This window comes from Solea solea, chromosome 1 (assembly GCF_958295425.1).
Source record: "Solea solea chromosome 1, fSolSol10.1, whole genome shotgun sequence".
NCBI classification, from domain to species: domain Eukaryota; kingdom Metazoa; phylum Chordata; class Actinopteri; order Pleuronectiformes; family Soleidae; genus Solea; species Solea solea.
This window is the reverse complement of record NC_081134.1, coordinates 3,158,212-3,174,475: the sequence shown is the minus strand read 5'-3', so window position 1 is coordinate 3,174,475 and position 16,264 is coordinate 3,158,212. Positions and strand designations below refer to the sequence as shown.

Below are 16,264 nucleotides of genomic sequence, written 5' to 3'. Positions count from 1 at the left end.
CTTAAATATTAACTTGTTGGAGTGAAAAAAAATGCTCGGGGGGATGGTAATGTCACTCTCACTCAGTCACGTGGTCCATAAGTTTGATCCAGAATGGAAAACCTGAACTTGTACATTGTACAAAAATGACTTCATAATCCAACATCATCACATGGTTCTCAAACCAACCAACACCTTAAATCACAACTGTGATTTAATTGCCTTGATGGCTCCATAGTTTGCCCTGGCTTTTGTTTTTCTGTTAATGTCAGTGTATAAAATTCCACATGTAGTTCACGGGAGAGAATTTATATATAAACTTAACCCTTCAACACCGAGCGTATCGCAGACGACTCGTTTTACTCGCGCTGTTGCAGGAAGCTGGAGAATCTTTGTCGCCAGAGAAAAACGGTTCCATTCCATCGAGACAAAAACTCAAACGAGATATTCCAGATATTATTCTGGAAAAATGAGCAAAAGCACTGACTCACAGGACACTTTCTGGCCCCTTTTTAATAATAAGCAAAAGTCCACATAATCTATTACAAATGTTTTAATTAATTACATCTCATGGGGCTACCTGCACTGTCTTCACAGGCCACCAGGGGGCTGCGGCCCACACCTTTGGGAGTCCCAACACAAACACTAACACATTGTGGACACAGATAATGCGCCAATAATCCACAGCTCATCAATCCAAACCAGATGGACGACGTGAAATTATCCTTGCAGTGAATACAAAATAAAAATCATAATTAAATAAATAAAATGAATGAATGAATAAATAAAAATCTGCCACCTGAAACTGCTGCGTGTGAATATTTTGCACCTGCAAATAGCAAGAGGGGGAGAGCAACAGCTAATAAATCCATTCAAGGCAATGCCATGGGTTATTAATCCAGACGGCGCAATTTATTGCCTTATAAACCTGTACAAGGAATAATTAAGGCTCACAAATACACTCGTGTTTTTATATACGAACGAAATGGATTCACACAAGACAACGCCGTGCTTTGTAATTAACACAGCTAAAAAGGCTTTTGTCTCATAATGATACTACACATGAACAATAATAATATATCTTAGTAATTACAAATGCATGTAAAAGCTTAGAAAGCAGCACAAAGAGTCAATATCTCGTGAGTTTGTGGGAGGCAGAGGAAAAGCCTCCAGAAACCAGCTGTACATTATAATAGAGCTTGTGCAGCGCGAGCTGATGGAAATGCTTATGCACACCGGCCGTGTTGTGTACTTACATTTAAATTGCAGACATACAGCCTGCGCTCGAGATGTTCCAAGCACAATTTAATGGGAAATGCATTCATGCTTGTTGGACTGAAAGGGCGTAAATTCTCCGTAGCATCCAGTTACATTTTCATCACTTTCTAGCTTCCATTATACGCTATCATAAAGATGTAAACGCATACGGGCTCAGGCTGATGGTGTCATCCTGCCGGCTCCCCAGAGCGGATTATCGCCTAATCGATATTCATGTTGATCTCCCTCTTCTTTCTCTGCCGCCTTTGTCTAACCTCATCAGCGCACGGTGGTATGTTTTCCCTCCACGGTTTTGTTTACTGATGTGAAGTGACATACATAATCTTTACAGAATGATAAAAACCTGATTATAACGATGGATTTTCGTTATTTTTTACTTTCCAGGCAGATCCACACACACACACCGAGACTCCTCCGAGGTTAAATGGAGAATTAGACTTGCAGAAGCTGAAGTGATGAAGTTGGTGGTTTGACGATGTCGGCGTGCGGCGCGACTACTAATGAATAATCTCACAGGTTCATATTCACTCAATATGGATTATTTAAAGATCCTCACTGCACGGAATCACCTCACACACCATATACAGTATAATTACTGCTCCCCACTGCATGTTTATTTATTGAGTATGATTATTGCTCAGTGATCAGAAACCGTCGACTCAGCACTTGGCCAAAAGAAAAGGGCTTTGAATCATTAGATTTCTTTCTCGTTTTCAGGACGTGTGGCTGTAAGACTGGACTCCTGTGCCTCAGTCTCTCAGCAGTTTGGACTGTGGACCCCGAGGATGAAGAGGCTGATGAATCCGTGCAGAAAGGCCGTGCAGACTCGGCACCTTTTTGTGTCCAAAGGTGCTGAGCAGACGAGATTCAGCCAATAGCAGATGAACATAAGAAAAAGGATATTTAAAGCCCTTAAACGGGATTAAATGTGAGCCACATGGGGTTACATATGAGGTCACATCCTGTAGTGGCTGCTATCTATGGTTTCTGGTTTGGCTGGAGACCAAACTGAGGTCTTAGCAGACTGATCCATGTTACTGTTACAGGGGATTTGTTACATTTTAATTAAAGAGATATTTCTGACTGTCAGTTACGACATGGCTGCCAGTGTGGACACAAGGGAAACACTGATTTTAATCATATATATGATGTCTTAAAAATCAGGATCTGACCACATTATTCCAGCTGAGAACTGAAGTTCATAAACAATTTACTCTCCTGCCCTTTCAATTTAATCGGTTTTACTTTCTGTGCCGACAGCCATGTTTTCAGTGAGGCTGAGACCAACGTTCTTATTGTGCCAAAACCTTGGACTGCATATGATAAATGGACATAGCTTTGTGGTTTGGAAGCTGAAGCAGAGGAAGTAGGATGGATGCAGCAGTTAGCCACCAGGAGGCGACGCCACTCATTGTAAAAAGAACTCCTCCTTTTAATAAAAGTCTGTCGTCGGTTCACATTTTCCTGAAAAGTTGGAAATGGTATCAATCACCAGTTTTAGGTTGTCTTCAGTGTGACTGACAGCCAGTGCCTCTATGAACTTTGGGTCAAAAATCTTGACACACTGGGAGTTCATTTTGCAGAATACTACATCCACTTTTTTGAGTGTGTGGTTTCTTTGCAGCTCAAAAATGAAAAGGCTTCTCGGCACCGAGCGAGTGGCAGAAGACTCACAGGGACAATGGGCTCCATGTTCTTACAAGGCCTGTAAATGTTTTATGAGGAAGTAAATGCATTCAACTCATTTATTAGGCCTTGATAATACATGGCTTCAGTTTGGGAACTTTGTAAAGAGTAAAATCAGTTTTAAATAAACCTGTGATGCATAACAAATACATTTCAACTTGTAAGTAATGAAGACCACGTTAGAGACGATTGAATGCAAATGTATTCTACTGGGTGTTCATTACCCTCTTTTTTTGTATAAAAGCCTCTGAGACACGGCACTGAACTTGACAATGTTTCACAAAATATTGTCAGGTGAGAATAAAAGAGTCGGAAGAGAAACAAACAAAAAGAAAATAATAATAAAGCTTAAATGTCTGTGATAAAAACACTATAGGAGGGCCTGCAGAGACCGAAGTGCTGAGCTGCGCTGGTTTTCTCCAGAGCAAAAAGGATAAAAGACTCAAAGGGAAGAACAATAGCTGGAGAGAGAGACTGATGCTCTTCCATCCCCACAGGATTTCACAGAGAGAGCCTTGAACCCACCAGCACTGAGACTAATGAGGCGCAAATTCATACAGACACAGAAAACTTCTCCTGTGTAAAATAGCACAAGCTTGTTTTTGCAACCACAAACAAGGAAAGTGATTCAATACAATCTGATGGCTAAAGGATTCTCCTCTCTGCTCACCAAATGGAAGGACATGATTTTAAGAAGGAGACACTCCTCACCGATGAAGAGCTGGCTGTTGAGCTGCAGGTGGAAGTGTCCGTCGGCAGGAGCCTTCTGCGTGGCAGCGGGGAGGTCGTCCAGTCGAAGCGAGGCCTCCTTGACGTTCCGCTCAGCTCGGACTCGATGCCACCGGTTGTCGTTCAGCGGGGTGGTCGCTTCCACGTGCACGTCCAGTGGCCCGTTGCCCACGTCGAAGGAGAAAAGCACCTGAGTGGAGGCTGAGCGAGGGAAGATGAAGGGGAGGAGGAGATGAGAAGGCACAGAGTTTTAAAAGTTGGAAACGTGTACATAGTTTCCCTTTTTAGACCTTTTTTTGGACATTTAGACAAAAACTCTGTTAGTGACAGGACATTTTCTGGCCCTTTAATGGTTAAAATAAGCAAAAACAAAAAAAAAAAGTTCCAGACTGACATTTTGAGGCTTAGGCGTTAAAGGGTTAAATGTTCAAACATTCAGCAGTGATAAGCTTGTGTCGCCAAAGTGAATTCTTCTGCTTAACAAACCCAGTCTTTCAGCAGTTTGATGAAATAAACCCTGCTTGAAGTCCCCACCCCTGCGCTGCTGCCGTATATGCACAAACACTCCCTCAATTGGGTCTAACTTTGCATTGTTCCTGTTCATAGAGACCAAAGGGAGGCAGAATAAAAGCATCAAACAACTAACTCAACAAAAGTTGCATATTGCTGCTTGAAGATAAACAAATGGTGAATAAATATGCCGTTCCACATCTTTCATCTCCAGCTCTCTCCTTGCTGCTCTTAATGAGATACATTTTAGTGTAGTGCTTGGTTGTTGTTGTTTTTCGGACATAAAAGCCACACACACACAACACTCCCCTCCGTCCACATCTCAATTCATGACAATGAGTCCACTCTTTGAGGAGACAGTTTTATCTTTGCATGAAAACCTTGGCAAGTGTAGTGTGGCCGAATCATAATTTTATAGCTGCACGTTCGCACGCTGCTCCAACCATTCATCTAAGACCTGCCACTGCCACCACCAGGGATTCAAGACAAGAGCTGTAACAAGCACAGTAACCTGGCATCGCCAGACTCCCAGGGCTCTCTAAAATGTAATTATGTCATTTCAGGACAACAACAAACACAAAGACAAAAGAGAGAACGGATGCAGATGTACAAGATTAGTCTCTGCGTGATAATCATAATGTGTTTTGAGTGTCCAGGAAAAGAGAGGAGTGCATTTTCTTAATTACTTAACAGTTCTGAAGCAAGTTGCTTCAATTCATCAAAGAAATAAAGTACTTTTTTTTCTAAGCTGTGTTTATCTGAGGACCAGATGGACATGAATGCAAATTAGCTGTCTTGATTGGAAATGATTTGCTCAATCTTCCAAAGGAAAGTCATTATTTCAGAGAAAAGAATCCCTTCTGCCTCTGAAACGATGACTGAGTGATCCAAAACAGTCCATTTTGAGGGCACAGACATAAACGGGGAGTTCATTCAATTCACTCAATAGCTAATAATTAGATTAATTCCATTTGAATATGACACCCTCCTTTGTTTATCATGGGAAGGCTTTGTTTTTATTACTTATTAATTAAATAATTATATTTATTTTCTTTAGTGACTGACTTTTATGAAATAGCATGCCTTGATGTAAAAATCCGCCTGGAAATGTAAGTTCTTATTTATGGTTTTTATGGTTTGTTCGTCCTGTTACAATATTTACAATTTGCTTCAAAAGAAAAATTAGTACTCAGGTGTGTTTATATAGTTGAAAAAAAGGATATAAGACACTCTATATTGCACATACTTATACGTCTTAATATAGTAATGGGAAAAAGCAGCCTAAATGCTCCGAGTTCTAAGGGTTTATGATTAAAATAAATAAATAAATAAGTATTTGGGACAGCCCCATTTTGCATGGTGCTATTGATCAGTTTCCCTCTGAGCACAAGTATCAAGTTCAGCACCACGGACAGAGCTGCAGCCCCGGTTCAGCACCACGGACAGCACCTCAGTGTGAAATGCGAGTTAATTGCTCAGCCCACTCTGTCCTCTCCATCAACAGCAGAAGATTTAGGGGAGCGCGAACAAAGCAGACCATCATTCTTCGTGTTGTGTTGGTGGAGGGAGCGGAAGAGTTACTGTGGGGGAGCGGAACGAAATGGAGTAACTTCATTTGGCCAGTGTTGTCAGGCCTGCATGGTCAGGGCATCGCACAGTGACACCAGGCACTTAAGAAACATGGCGGCAGAATTCCAAGCGTGAAAAACACACAGTGATGATGATTTCCCAGAGGAGAAACTCTCTAATTCTGCCGCTTGTATTAGATTCTCTGTGCCTCTTAAACCACTCCCTACAAAATGCAACAAAACAAACAATCCAGACTAAAGGTGAAGCGAGGTGAAAACAATCTTCAAAAGGCATATGAATTGCAACAATAATTCAGTGGTGTTATATGAGGCACTTGCACGTCGTCAGTGTCTTTCACAGACTGTGCTCTCCGCTCACTCCCTGCGCTGTGCACGCTCCGTTAACGCTCACTTAACAAAATGGTTTGCCAGTTAATCTGGCTGTTGGACAGCTTTTCCTGACAGCGACAGAAGTTGTTGATTCTCTGCTGCCTCCATCATTAAGTGAAAATGTGTTGTTTTGTCACTTTGGCATTTGGAAATCCTTCATTCAGATCTTTTTTTTTTGTTTTAGTTTTTTTTATCCTGCTTTGCAGACTCGTTTGTCATTTCTATTGTTTTATTATTGTTCATCATTACCAGAATTGTCTACCCTGTATATTTACTTTATTTGACTATTTTTCATTTTGGTGTTATTACTGATGTTAGTGACCACATATATCTTGATAGCTAATTTGAAAGCAAATCTTGGGCATTGCTCTGAAAGTGCTCGGTACTCAGTCAATTTCCCTGAATAAATATTGGTTTATGGAAGTTATCACAGAGGCAGCAGTAAACCCACAGCTGCTGTGTCCCTGTGAGCCAAAAGCACTACGTTTCATTATGGACTGTGGTGTGGGAGAGCATGGTTGGTGTAGTGGTTAGCACCTTTGCCTTTGCAGCAAGAAGACCCAGGTTCGCTACCGGAACAAGGGCCTTTCTGCATGTTCTCTGTGTGTGTGCATGGGTTTTCTTCCTCCTCATCTGGACACACTATATACACACTATTGGCACAGTTCCCCCCCTCCACCCTCATGTGGAGGATTAAGCGGTAGAGGATGGATAGTATGGGTGAGTGAGCGGCCTGTACACAAGAACAGAGACATGTCTCCTTGTTCTTGAGGTGACAAGCGCGAGAACAAAGTTCGTTCTGGCCCGGACCTATCATACTTCACGAGAAACTCGAGTGCAGAGAACTCCTGGGATGTCCTCATAGGGAATGACAACATGTCCGCATTAACCACGCCCACTTCACACTTCTGGCCAATCACACAATAGCTGTGGGACACGAAAGATAATGATGTCATTCTTTTCTCGCAGCCCTGGGAGAGAGAACAAAGTAGTATGTACAGACCTCTAGTCTCAGACCTAACTAACTAACCTAACTAAAGCAACAGACATTCAGATCCAGGGCTCATATTACGGGGGAACTATGGAAAAGGACAGCCGCTCCTGAGATGTCTGTTACCTCACAAATGAACCCTCTATCCTCACCCTTGTATCCATCACCAGTAATCATGAGGTGGAGCCGAGATGGTGGACAGTGTTAAAATTAAAAGACTAATCCATATGGAGCTGTCAGTTTCCAGTGATTAGCACTTCATTAAATGATTTATTATTTTAAGTATCTCATACAACCATACTTCAAAAAACACCACGACATATCGCCTTTAATAATAACAATTTCTCTTTGTCGTTGTTTTTAAAATAACAATTGATGCCCTTAACTGTGTACTTCATACCTCTTTGCTGCCTGACTTTCATAACCATGTCAGCACAAGGACACCTTGTTGGGTAATGCAGCTATTTTTCAAATGGCACAATCTATGGTGGACTATAAACGTACATCTCACTGCCCACCACATTTCCATGGCACCCATAAACTACATAACACTCTGTTGGTTATTACTGTCGTAATCTAAATGATGCATTGTGGTGCCTATAAATGTGCACATTATGCAAGAGACAGGAATCAGTGGAGGGAGGGAGGCGGTGGGGCGGTGGGGCGGGTCACACTGTGAAAACCCCCCCCCAGAGAGTTCATGAAACTATCGTAAAATTTCAAAACGGGAATTTATGGATTTGATCTTGCTCACACTGGCTGTCCCACGTGGGTCAGAATATCCATAGATGTGTATACAATGAATTTAAATCCATTCTGAGTAGAGGAATAAACACATCAACAACACCAGAGGAAAACAGAAACTCCACTCAACCCAAGCTGTTGCACAGGTATTGTTATCTAATGAGGCCCTCAAGACAACATCAAACACTTTGTTGTGTTTTATAAAATTCATGTGTTCACAGTTCCAAAAATACAAAATAAAAGTTTGTTGAAGCTACTGTTGGTTTGTGGCTATTGATCAATAAACACACTAACCTGACCCCTGACCCCTGATCTATCCCTACAAAATGAGACAGCCCTTCAAGAACAGCATACATCATCACTTCAGCTGATGCATCATGACTTTTGATGGAAATTCAACAAGCTGCCGTCAATTTAAAAAAGAAAAGTCATCGTTATATTGTTGTTAGGATCATTATTGAGGGAACCTTCAATGCTTTGGGAAAACAGTTGGACAAGATTGTGGTTTTTTCTAGAGAGGAGCTTTACTTGCATTCTCTCCCGCTTCCGAGTTTGTGCTTCTCCTCCTCCTCCTCCTCCCTGTCCCCCCCGATCTTATTTTTCATAGATATCCCCGTTTCCACCACAGCTCAATTACTAAAACAATTACGGTATATTATATAGCTACTCATTCCTGCTATTATTTTTCATCTATGGTCGTTTTCTGAGGGTCACATGAGGAGCTGGAACCAATTACAGATAGCGTTGAGTCAAGATTGATTCTTGAAATACACTTGTTACACAACTGGCCTCTATCTCACTCGCCTCTCCTTCCCTTCCCCCTCTAATCTCTCCTCTCTCCTACCCCAACTGTTCGAGGCAGATGTTCGTACACTCGGAGATTCCGTCAAAGGTTTGTTTGTTCGGCAGTATGGAAATACAATTTAACTGAAATTGAAGTGAATAGAAACATTTGGAGCAAATGAAGTGTACTTCTGAAAAGCATCCCTGTTTGAAGGGTCAGTTATCCCTTACACTTCACCCTGCTCCTCTACCTCAAAAGGAATTGTGACAAACCCCGCCTCTAGACAGAGAGGACACTCCTATTAGTTGTTTTACTGATGACATAAATGTGCACGCCCCCTTTTTGGTTAGAAAGGTTGCTTTTTCCAACATTGGCAACAACTGCCAACACTGCAGAGTAAATTAAGAACAGGTCATCAGTCAAAAATAAATCATGCATTGAGTTCACACATTAGAATCTGAACTCCTGCTTTGAAGCCTCGAGAATTGTAACGTGGCTGGTGCCATGCAACAAGAAGTTCAGACGTCACCTGCAACCAGGCTGTCAATTTGAGGACATTGTCTACTTTTTATATCCAGTCTTACATAAGGTCTGTCCATGATTATTTGGTGGGAGGAGCTCAGGACTAAAAAAATTGACGAGATTCAACAATCTCTCATTTTCTCATGTTTCTCATGACCTACATTCATTTATTTCTTTATTTAGGATTCAGCTCGTACTCACAGCTCAGTTCGATGCGGATGAAGTCTTTGATGCCGAGGTTTTCCAGGAACACACCAGAGGACGCCGTGGTTTTAAACAGGAAGGAGATGTCTGCACTCAGCTCTCCGTGGAAGGTGGGAAAGTGGAGGTACGACGTCTCCTTGTCGAAAAAGGCAGCGTTCCACAAACTCTCTGAAAGACACACAAACACACACATAAAACCACCTGACGAGTCTCACTGCACAATTAGAAAAAGAAGTGTGAAAAGGTTAAGCACATTAGCTTAAGTAATTCTGCCTATGCTTTGACATTTGTATGATAAGAAATATGACTTTTTATATCTTTAGGTGCTAAAGGTTTAAATGAAAATAGCAGTTGCAGTAATTAGGTCTGAATCATATTTTGCAATGACCATGAAAGAAACCACACATTCAAACGGATAAAACACAATGAAATAGTGCACATGCATCACAATAAAACACAAATCTGCTGCAAAGCAAATATGGAGAAGGCAATTAAATACAACAACTGAGGAGCATACAGTTCTAGAGTTTATGCAGAACAAAAATACATTTAGTATCTGAATAATATATGGTTTTATAATGATGAAACTGAAATGACCTTTTACAACACACATTTTCATGTCAGCGCTGTACGTGAAGGCGTTTGCATAAAAAGTAAAAATAAATAAATGTTTAATGTGAGAATGTGTGTAAGGCAAGACTCACTGTCTCCATGACAACGGAGCGGCCCCACTCGGTAGGCAGCCTCTGACCCCGGCCTCTGGACGTCACCCAGAACCAGAGACCTGATGGGGAGGTTCTCCTTATGAATGACCAGGCCCGAGTCTTCAGTCCTGTTTGGATGAAGGTGTGAAGGAAAATGAGCCATAAAATGCGGCAGTATAAGACCAAGAAGGACAACAGGTGAAGGAAGTGAGGTAAAAGTCAAAGTTAAGATGAATAAGAAAAAGCAGAAGAGGATACAAACCTAAATTCATGATCATTTGCATGTGCAGGAAGTGGGAACATACAACAAAAAAGAAACAAAAAATAGAGGGAACACGACACACAATGGAGGATGTGAAATGAGTCACAGCAGGAAGTAGTAAGGCGGCGGTAGTTTCCGTACCACTCCATGTGGTCGGCGTCACAGTTACAGTAGTGTTGTGGGTCCACACAGTCGCCCTGCAGGCCGCACGCACACTGACGGCTGCCTGGTTGAGCTCCGCCCCAGTGAGTCTGAAGGAGACCGGAATCACTCCCACCGAACCACCAGCTGAACGGAGAACCCTCTGAAACACACACACACATAGTAAGTAATGTACATAATGTTTATTATGAATGTACCATAGACCCCAGGTGGTGCTCAAGCACATGTCCTTTGTAAGACTCCTTTATAATGTGGCTAATGGCACCAATTATCCATTAAAAGTGTAATAATTAGCGACATTTGTTACACAGCTGGAGAATTATGTCTCTGAAATGACTCGGCGCAAATGTGTCGTTAAGAGCTTCATACGTTCATGAGTGGTCTAAAATGACTGTATTGGACTAATATCAGTTAGTGATATCGATATTAGATCCAAAAGTGGTATGGTCCCACCTCTAGTAATAAAACCTAATAATAATAATGGCTTTTCAGTTGTAATTCGGTCATTTTGTTATTGTAGGCCTATTAAACATCCTTCTTTTTGAAATAAATAAACATGTAAGCAAGTGCAAGATGTGCTGTTTGTTTTTTGTCAATTAACCCTTAGTGCTCACGTGCTATATAATAATAATACACAACTCCTTATATGGACATCCTAGGGGTGTGTGTTTATAGATCACATATTCAGGCTTTTTCATCTTCTTATGTGTTGTTGAGTCAAAGTTATCATTCATTTTATATCGCATTTTTAGTAGTGATATAAAGAAGCAATTATCGTACAGAAGTCACAAAACAGACAGTTCTTCTTTTATTTTTGTTCATAAGAACGAGCCGAGAGAACTTTGAACTGTGGCGCATTTCCAAATTTAATCCGATTTTAAACATCTTGAGTACTTTTTTGCTCAAGTATTGGTGAAAATTCATCAGATTGTGCTGAAAAAAAAGGATATAAGACACTCTATACTGCACATTTTTATAGCCTCTGTATATATAAAGCCCTATTTAAACATAGTAATGATAAAAAAGCAAAATGCTCTGTGTTCTAAGGGTTAAAACCTACAAGGGGTGCTGTACAGTATGTGTTCATCCACATGTAATATTGTAGCTTTAATTAAAAAGCTGTGAGAAATGAATAAAGTCTGACATGATGCAAATAACTTTGTTGTCTTGGTGGCCTTTGAGACTTTGTCATCTGTTTACACCTAAGAGCACACACGTACTAAACTAAACTCAAACTCGCGTTTGTACAAATATAGACGCATGAAACTTTTGTGTTGTTCTGTTTACTTCTCCTCAGACAGGCAGCCAAGTTTGTCCTGGCTTTTAGAATAAAAAACAAAAGCTTTTCTTGGATAAAGATTGTGGTTGTGGTATAATAATGTGATACTGTGTTCTATCTGTTAGAAATAAAATGAATCCCCATGCTTTATAGTTTTATAGTGTCCATAAACACTGCAGTGATGTTGTATCTTCAGTTCTTTACATAACGTATAGTTTTCAAATGGAAATGGTTTTGCGATTGTTTTACGTGCTACAAAAAAAAATCATTAACACGATACAAGAAACAATACCTTGCATTAGAATATAAAGTGGTTATTATTTTCATGGTTCCATGTATTACTGCTGCAATATGTTTGAAATCTTAACTGAATGTACTTAAGACTTCTTAAATTACATCAATTCTGACCTGGATAAGAACAAAATGCAATCTAAAATTTAAATTATCATAATATGTTATTATTATTTGAACATATTTCACCATTTATTTTAACATGAACATGGATGCACACACACACACACACACACACACACTTCAGAGAACATTGATACTCTGACAACAAATACACATTTATGCAGCTTATTATTTTAACCCACAGGAAAATGTCTGTAAACAAATCTTGAGATGAATATGTACGTGTATATACAGTACAGTATATGATAATCATTAATACATATGTATACATACATTAAAGTTAAATAGCATTTGAGGGACAGAAAACCCAGACAAGGTGATTGCACTCGGTTTGTGTGTGATTTCTTCAAATGTCCTTCAAGTCGGAGAACTACTTGTCTGGCTCTCAGGTAAACAGGAACCTGATTGAGTTTGCGAGTATGTGTGGAGATGCACGGCGTCACAATCATTTCCTCTGGAGCTTCTGTTTTGGTACAAAATGACACAGTGAACGCTCCATAATTCACTCTTGTTAAATTAGATCCTGTGACGGCAGGAGAACACGAGTGATTCACTCGATGCATCAATGAGTCTTTCATGAAAAACAAATAAAAATCCTGGGACACATTTTTTTTTTTAAATTATGATCAAATTCTATAATCTTTTTTCTTGGTCAGTGAAGCACAGAGGAACTTTCCGCTGCAATGCGAAGCCATCTGTCTTTTAAAGGGAGAGTTACACACATTACAAGCCCTCAGTATGCTGACGAGAGGGAGAGTGAGAACCACAGAGTGAGTCACAACGTGCATTGCATGAAGTGAAACCAGAAATTCAATCCTTTTTTGAAGTTATATGACTGTATGTCAGTTTTTTTTCTTTCTGTGTAGCTTTTGTAGTTATTATCCCAAACAGCTGAAGTGCTGCTGCCCGCGCCATGACACCTGAGTGCTGTTCCACATGGGAACACATGATGCCAAAGGAAAGTGTTGCCCGACAGCATTTTAAACCACTGACTAATGCTCTAAATGTAGCGTGGATAGGAAGTGGCATGTACTTCCAGCCCAGTCTTCTTTGACATTTGCTGGTTGGTCCAGGCTCAGAGTTACAGAATTAGATCTAGTTCGTTCATTTACAAAGCGTGCAAATTGCCAAGATGGAGTTGAGGCCGTGGTCCTAATTTACTTTTTTGTTATTTTTGGGCTATCACAAGTCCCCACCAAGTTTCGTGAAATTTGGTGCAACTTAATCTTGGCTTGCTCCATCCACGTTTCACCCTAGGGGGGCACTATAGAGCCCTGCTGCAACACACATGCCAAAGCCCTATGCCAACATCGCATTTTCTCCAGACCCGACCTCCGTGTAAAGACTTTTTTTATGCACGTTAACCCCCTCAAAAATGATCGCAATGACACGGAATAATAATTATAATCTAAAGGATAACGATAGGTTCCTCAGACGAATTCCTGCCAGAAGCCGTTTCAACCCCTAGCATTCGTGCTCGGGCCCTAATTGCACACACATTAATTAGTAATAGTGAAATAACCTGATCCTTATTAGACACCACCAGCTGCACTTATCTGCACCCGGGGAGAAATACGGACATTGGGCGCCTTGCTCAGGTTGCACCCCAGCCCTTGGCCATTCCCGGGAATTGAACTGGCTATACCTTCTGGTTACAAGCCAGATTCCCTTCCTCTTGCCAATGGGCTGCCCTATAGGAGCAATTGCCCATGTTGGACCCCACTGTATAACCGCGCCTTTTACAAAACTCCTTTTTTGTTTTTTCAAATGATGAAAAATCATAAAAGAGGATAACACAGTCCAATATCTATATATAATAATTTTCTCACCTCCTTTTTTTTTTAGTTGGACTGAAATCTGAGAGTTAATAAATTAGCAGGAATTTCGATGCACACACAAAAAACAAGACTCTACCTGGAGTGTTGAGGAGGCGGGACTTCCTGCAGTGGTAGGACAGTTCCTGTTCGCAGTCTTCTGATTGGCTGATGGCAGCCGTCAGCTGCTCCTCCTCCGTTGAGTAGTCAAAGTGAACCAAGTGCTGGTTGACACCTGGAGACGGTCGCACTCGGGTCATGTTTGTGTTGTTGTGCTGGATCACCATCCATGTGTCCTCTTCTACACAGACAGACAGACAGACAGACAGACAGACAGGCAGAGGGAAACAGAACCATCCCTATGATGTCAGTGACACCAGAACACCAAAGGAGGGTACAATTCCCAGTTTTCCCTTTCTTTCCGTCTTTGGTTTTTATTTGGAACACTAAATGTTTTGTTCTAACGTTTATGGCTTCGGCGTTTGCTGCGGTTCTTCACCTTCCTCCCACAATCCGAACACCTGCAGAAGTGCGTTACTAAAGGCAAAAGATCCAGAGAATGAATATCATTTGGATCATTCTCAATCATTTCTTGGTGTTCATGGTTAATCTCATGTTTTATATGCCGGGTTCCAAAGTAAAAACTGCTGCAGAACCAGAAGTGGGCGGTCACTTTTACGTTCTACAGAGACGGGGAAAGATGGGGGAAAAAAAGTGATGGGGAGTGAAATTGCACATCTGTGTGTGTGGCGTCACCTGTCATGTTGCAGTAGACCAGCTGTGGTTTGATTGGTCCGCTGCCGTCCACGTCGATGTAAAAAAGCCCCGACGTGTTGCCGTTGTGTTTGTAGGCCTCGCAGGACTGTTCGTACACAGCTGTGTGGGGAATAATGAGATCAGCTTTAACACAGGAACTGTGAGGGGATGACGATCTTACACACACACACACACTGGGGAGGATTACAGCTATCTTTTCACACACACTGCATGCGTAACCACGTACATCAATCAATCAAATCACATCAAACTGCCATCTGCCCCCCCATGTGCGTAGCCCTCTTTGTGCAATAACCGCACATGCTCAGATGACAACGAGTGACCGTCGGCGCTGCTTCGAACGGTGGCGACCGCTAATGGCAAAGTGATGCCTGTTCCTCGTGGACAGGTAGGTGAACTTTATATCTTTGTGATATTTTGAGAGAATTTGTTGTTTTTCCACATCACATGGTCATTTAAAATAGTATCCAGGAAAGTACAGAAAGTTACTGATGCTGCTCGTGAATCAGTGTGAAACCAACGGTCTTTGTGAACGAGCGCTGCGCTGTTCCTGTGCTCTGTAGGCGTAGCTTCGGAGGTAAGTCTGCAGAAAGGGGCTTGTCTACCTCCATATTACATCACATCAAGCTCAACTGGTAGTTTATTTTCAATACAATTTCCCCAGACAGCAGTGGAAAGAAATCTCTCTTCCCCCCTCACCCCCCAACATAACCGACAATCAGCAGCTCCTACACTAAAGAAAAACGGTGTGCAACTGTAATTACAACACAATATTGCTGATAAGTGCTTCTGTGATTGGCAACCTGAGAATTATAGGTTTTGGACGTGCTGAAGTTCACTCTGCAAACAGAACCAGTGCCAGCTTTAAATCTCAGCTTTAGAAATAAAAATGATGGCGAGAAGTGACATGTACATGGATGAACACATTAGGAGCCCTCTCTCTGCAGTTTCATTCATTCATTTTAAACCTGATATCTCTTATTTTTCACTGAAAGTAATAATGTGTTCTTTTCATTTCACTTTTACATAAAAAGAAAATGTATGTGCTTTCAATCCACTTTCTCTTACATTCTATCAATTGTTTCTCACTTCCATTTTTATGTGGAAAATCTCATCTCCAACCTTGTTTCCAACGTGCAACAGAATAAAAAGCTCCCGGGAGAAAATGGAACACCACCATGATTATATTTTATATCCAGAGACAATGAGGAACAAGATTAAACCTCTTTATGATTGGTTTTGTTTCTCTTAATCTTTTGTCAGATATTGTTTTATATAATGTTATATTACTTTATGAGACAGGTTCACTGTTTTTACTTTCGTCAGATCTGCAGTTTTGTTTTTGGTTTAATAAACTGGATTCATTCCCAAAAGAAAGTTGTTATACATCAGTTTCATTTATTTATGTTCGTCTGCTATGTGACTGATTCATTCCTCACTAAATTCTTCCACCACCATTACAACAGA

General features: G+C 41.0%; 1 protein-coding gene across 3 annotated transcripts in view; it reads right to left on the bottom strand.

Annotated features, from left to right (window-relative positions):
- LOC131461620 (contactin-associated protein-like 4) overlaps positions 1-16,264 on the bottom strand; it is an 88,743-nt gene that overhangs the window by 16,391 nt on the left and 56,088 nt on the right. For all 3 annotated transcript variants that reach the window (XM_058632912.1, XM_058632913.1, XM_058632914.1), the window contains 6 exons: positions 14,777-14,896; positions 14,121-14,321; positions 10,493-10,655; positions 10,090-10,217; positions 9,383-9,553; positions 3,655-3,873 (listed from right to left, as the gene is read on the bottom strand). In XM_058632912.1, the coding sequence (XP_058488895.1) occupies positions 3,655-3,873; positions 9,383-9,553; positions 10,090-10,217; positions 10,493-10,655; positions 14,121-14,321; positions 14,777-14,896 (1,002 nt within the window). The remainder of the gene's footprint in view (positions 1-3,654; positions 3,874-9,382; positions 9,554-10,089; positions 10,218-10,492; positions 10,656-14,120; positions 14,322-14,776; positions 14,897-16,264) is intronic.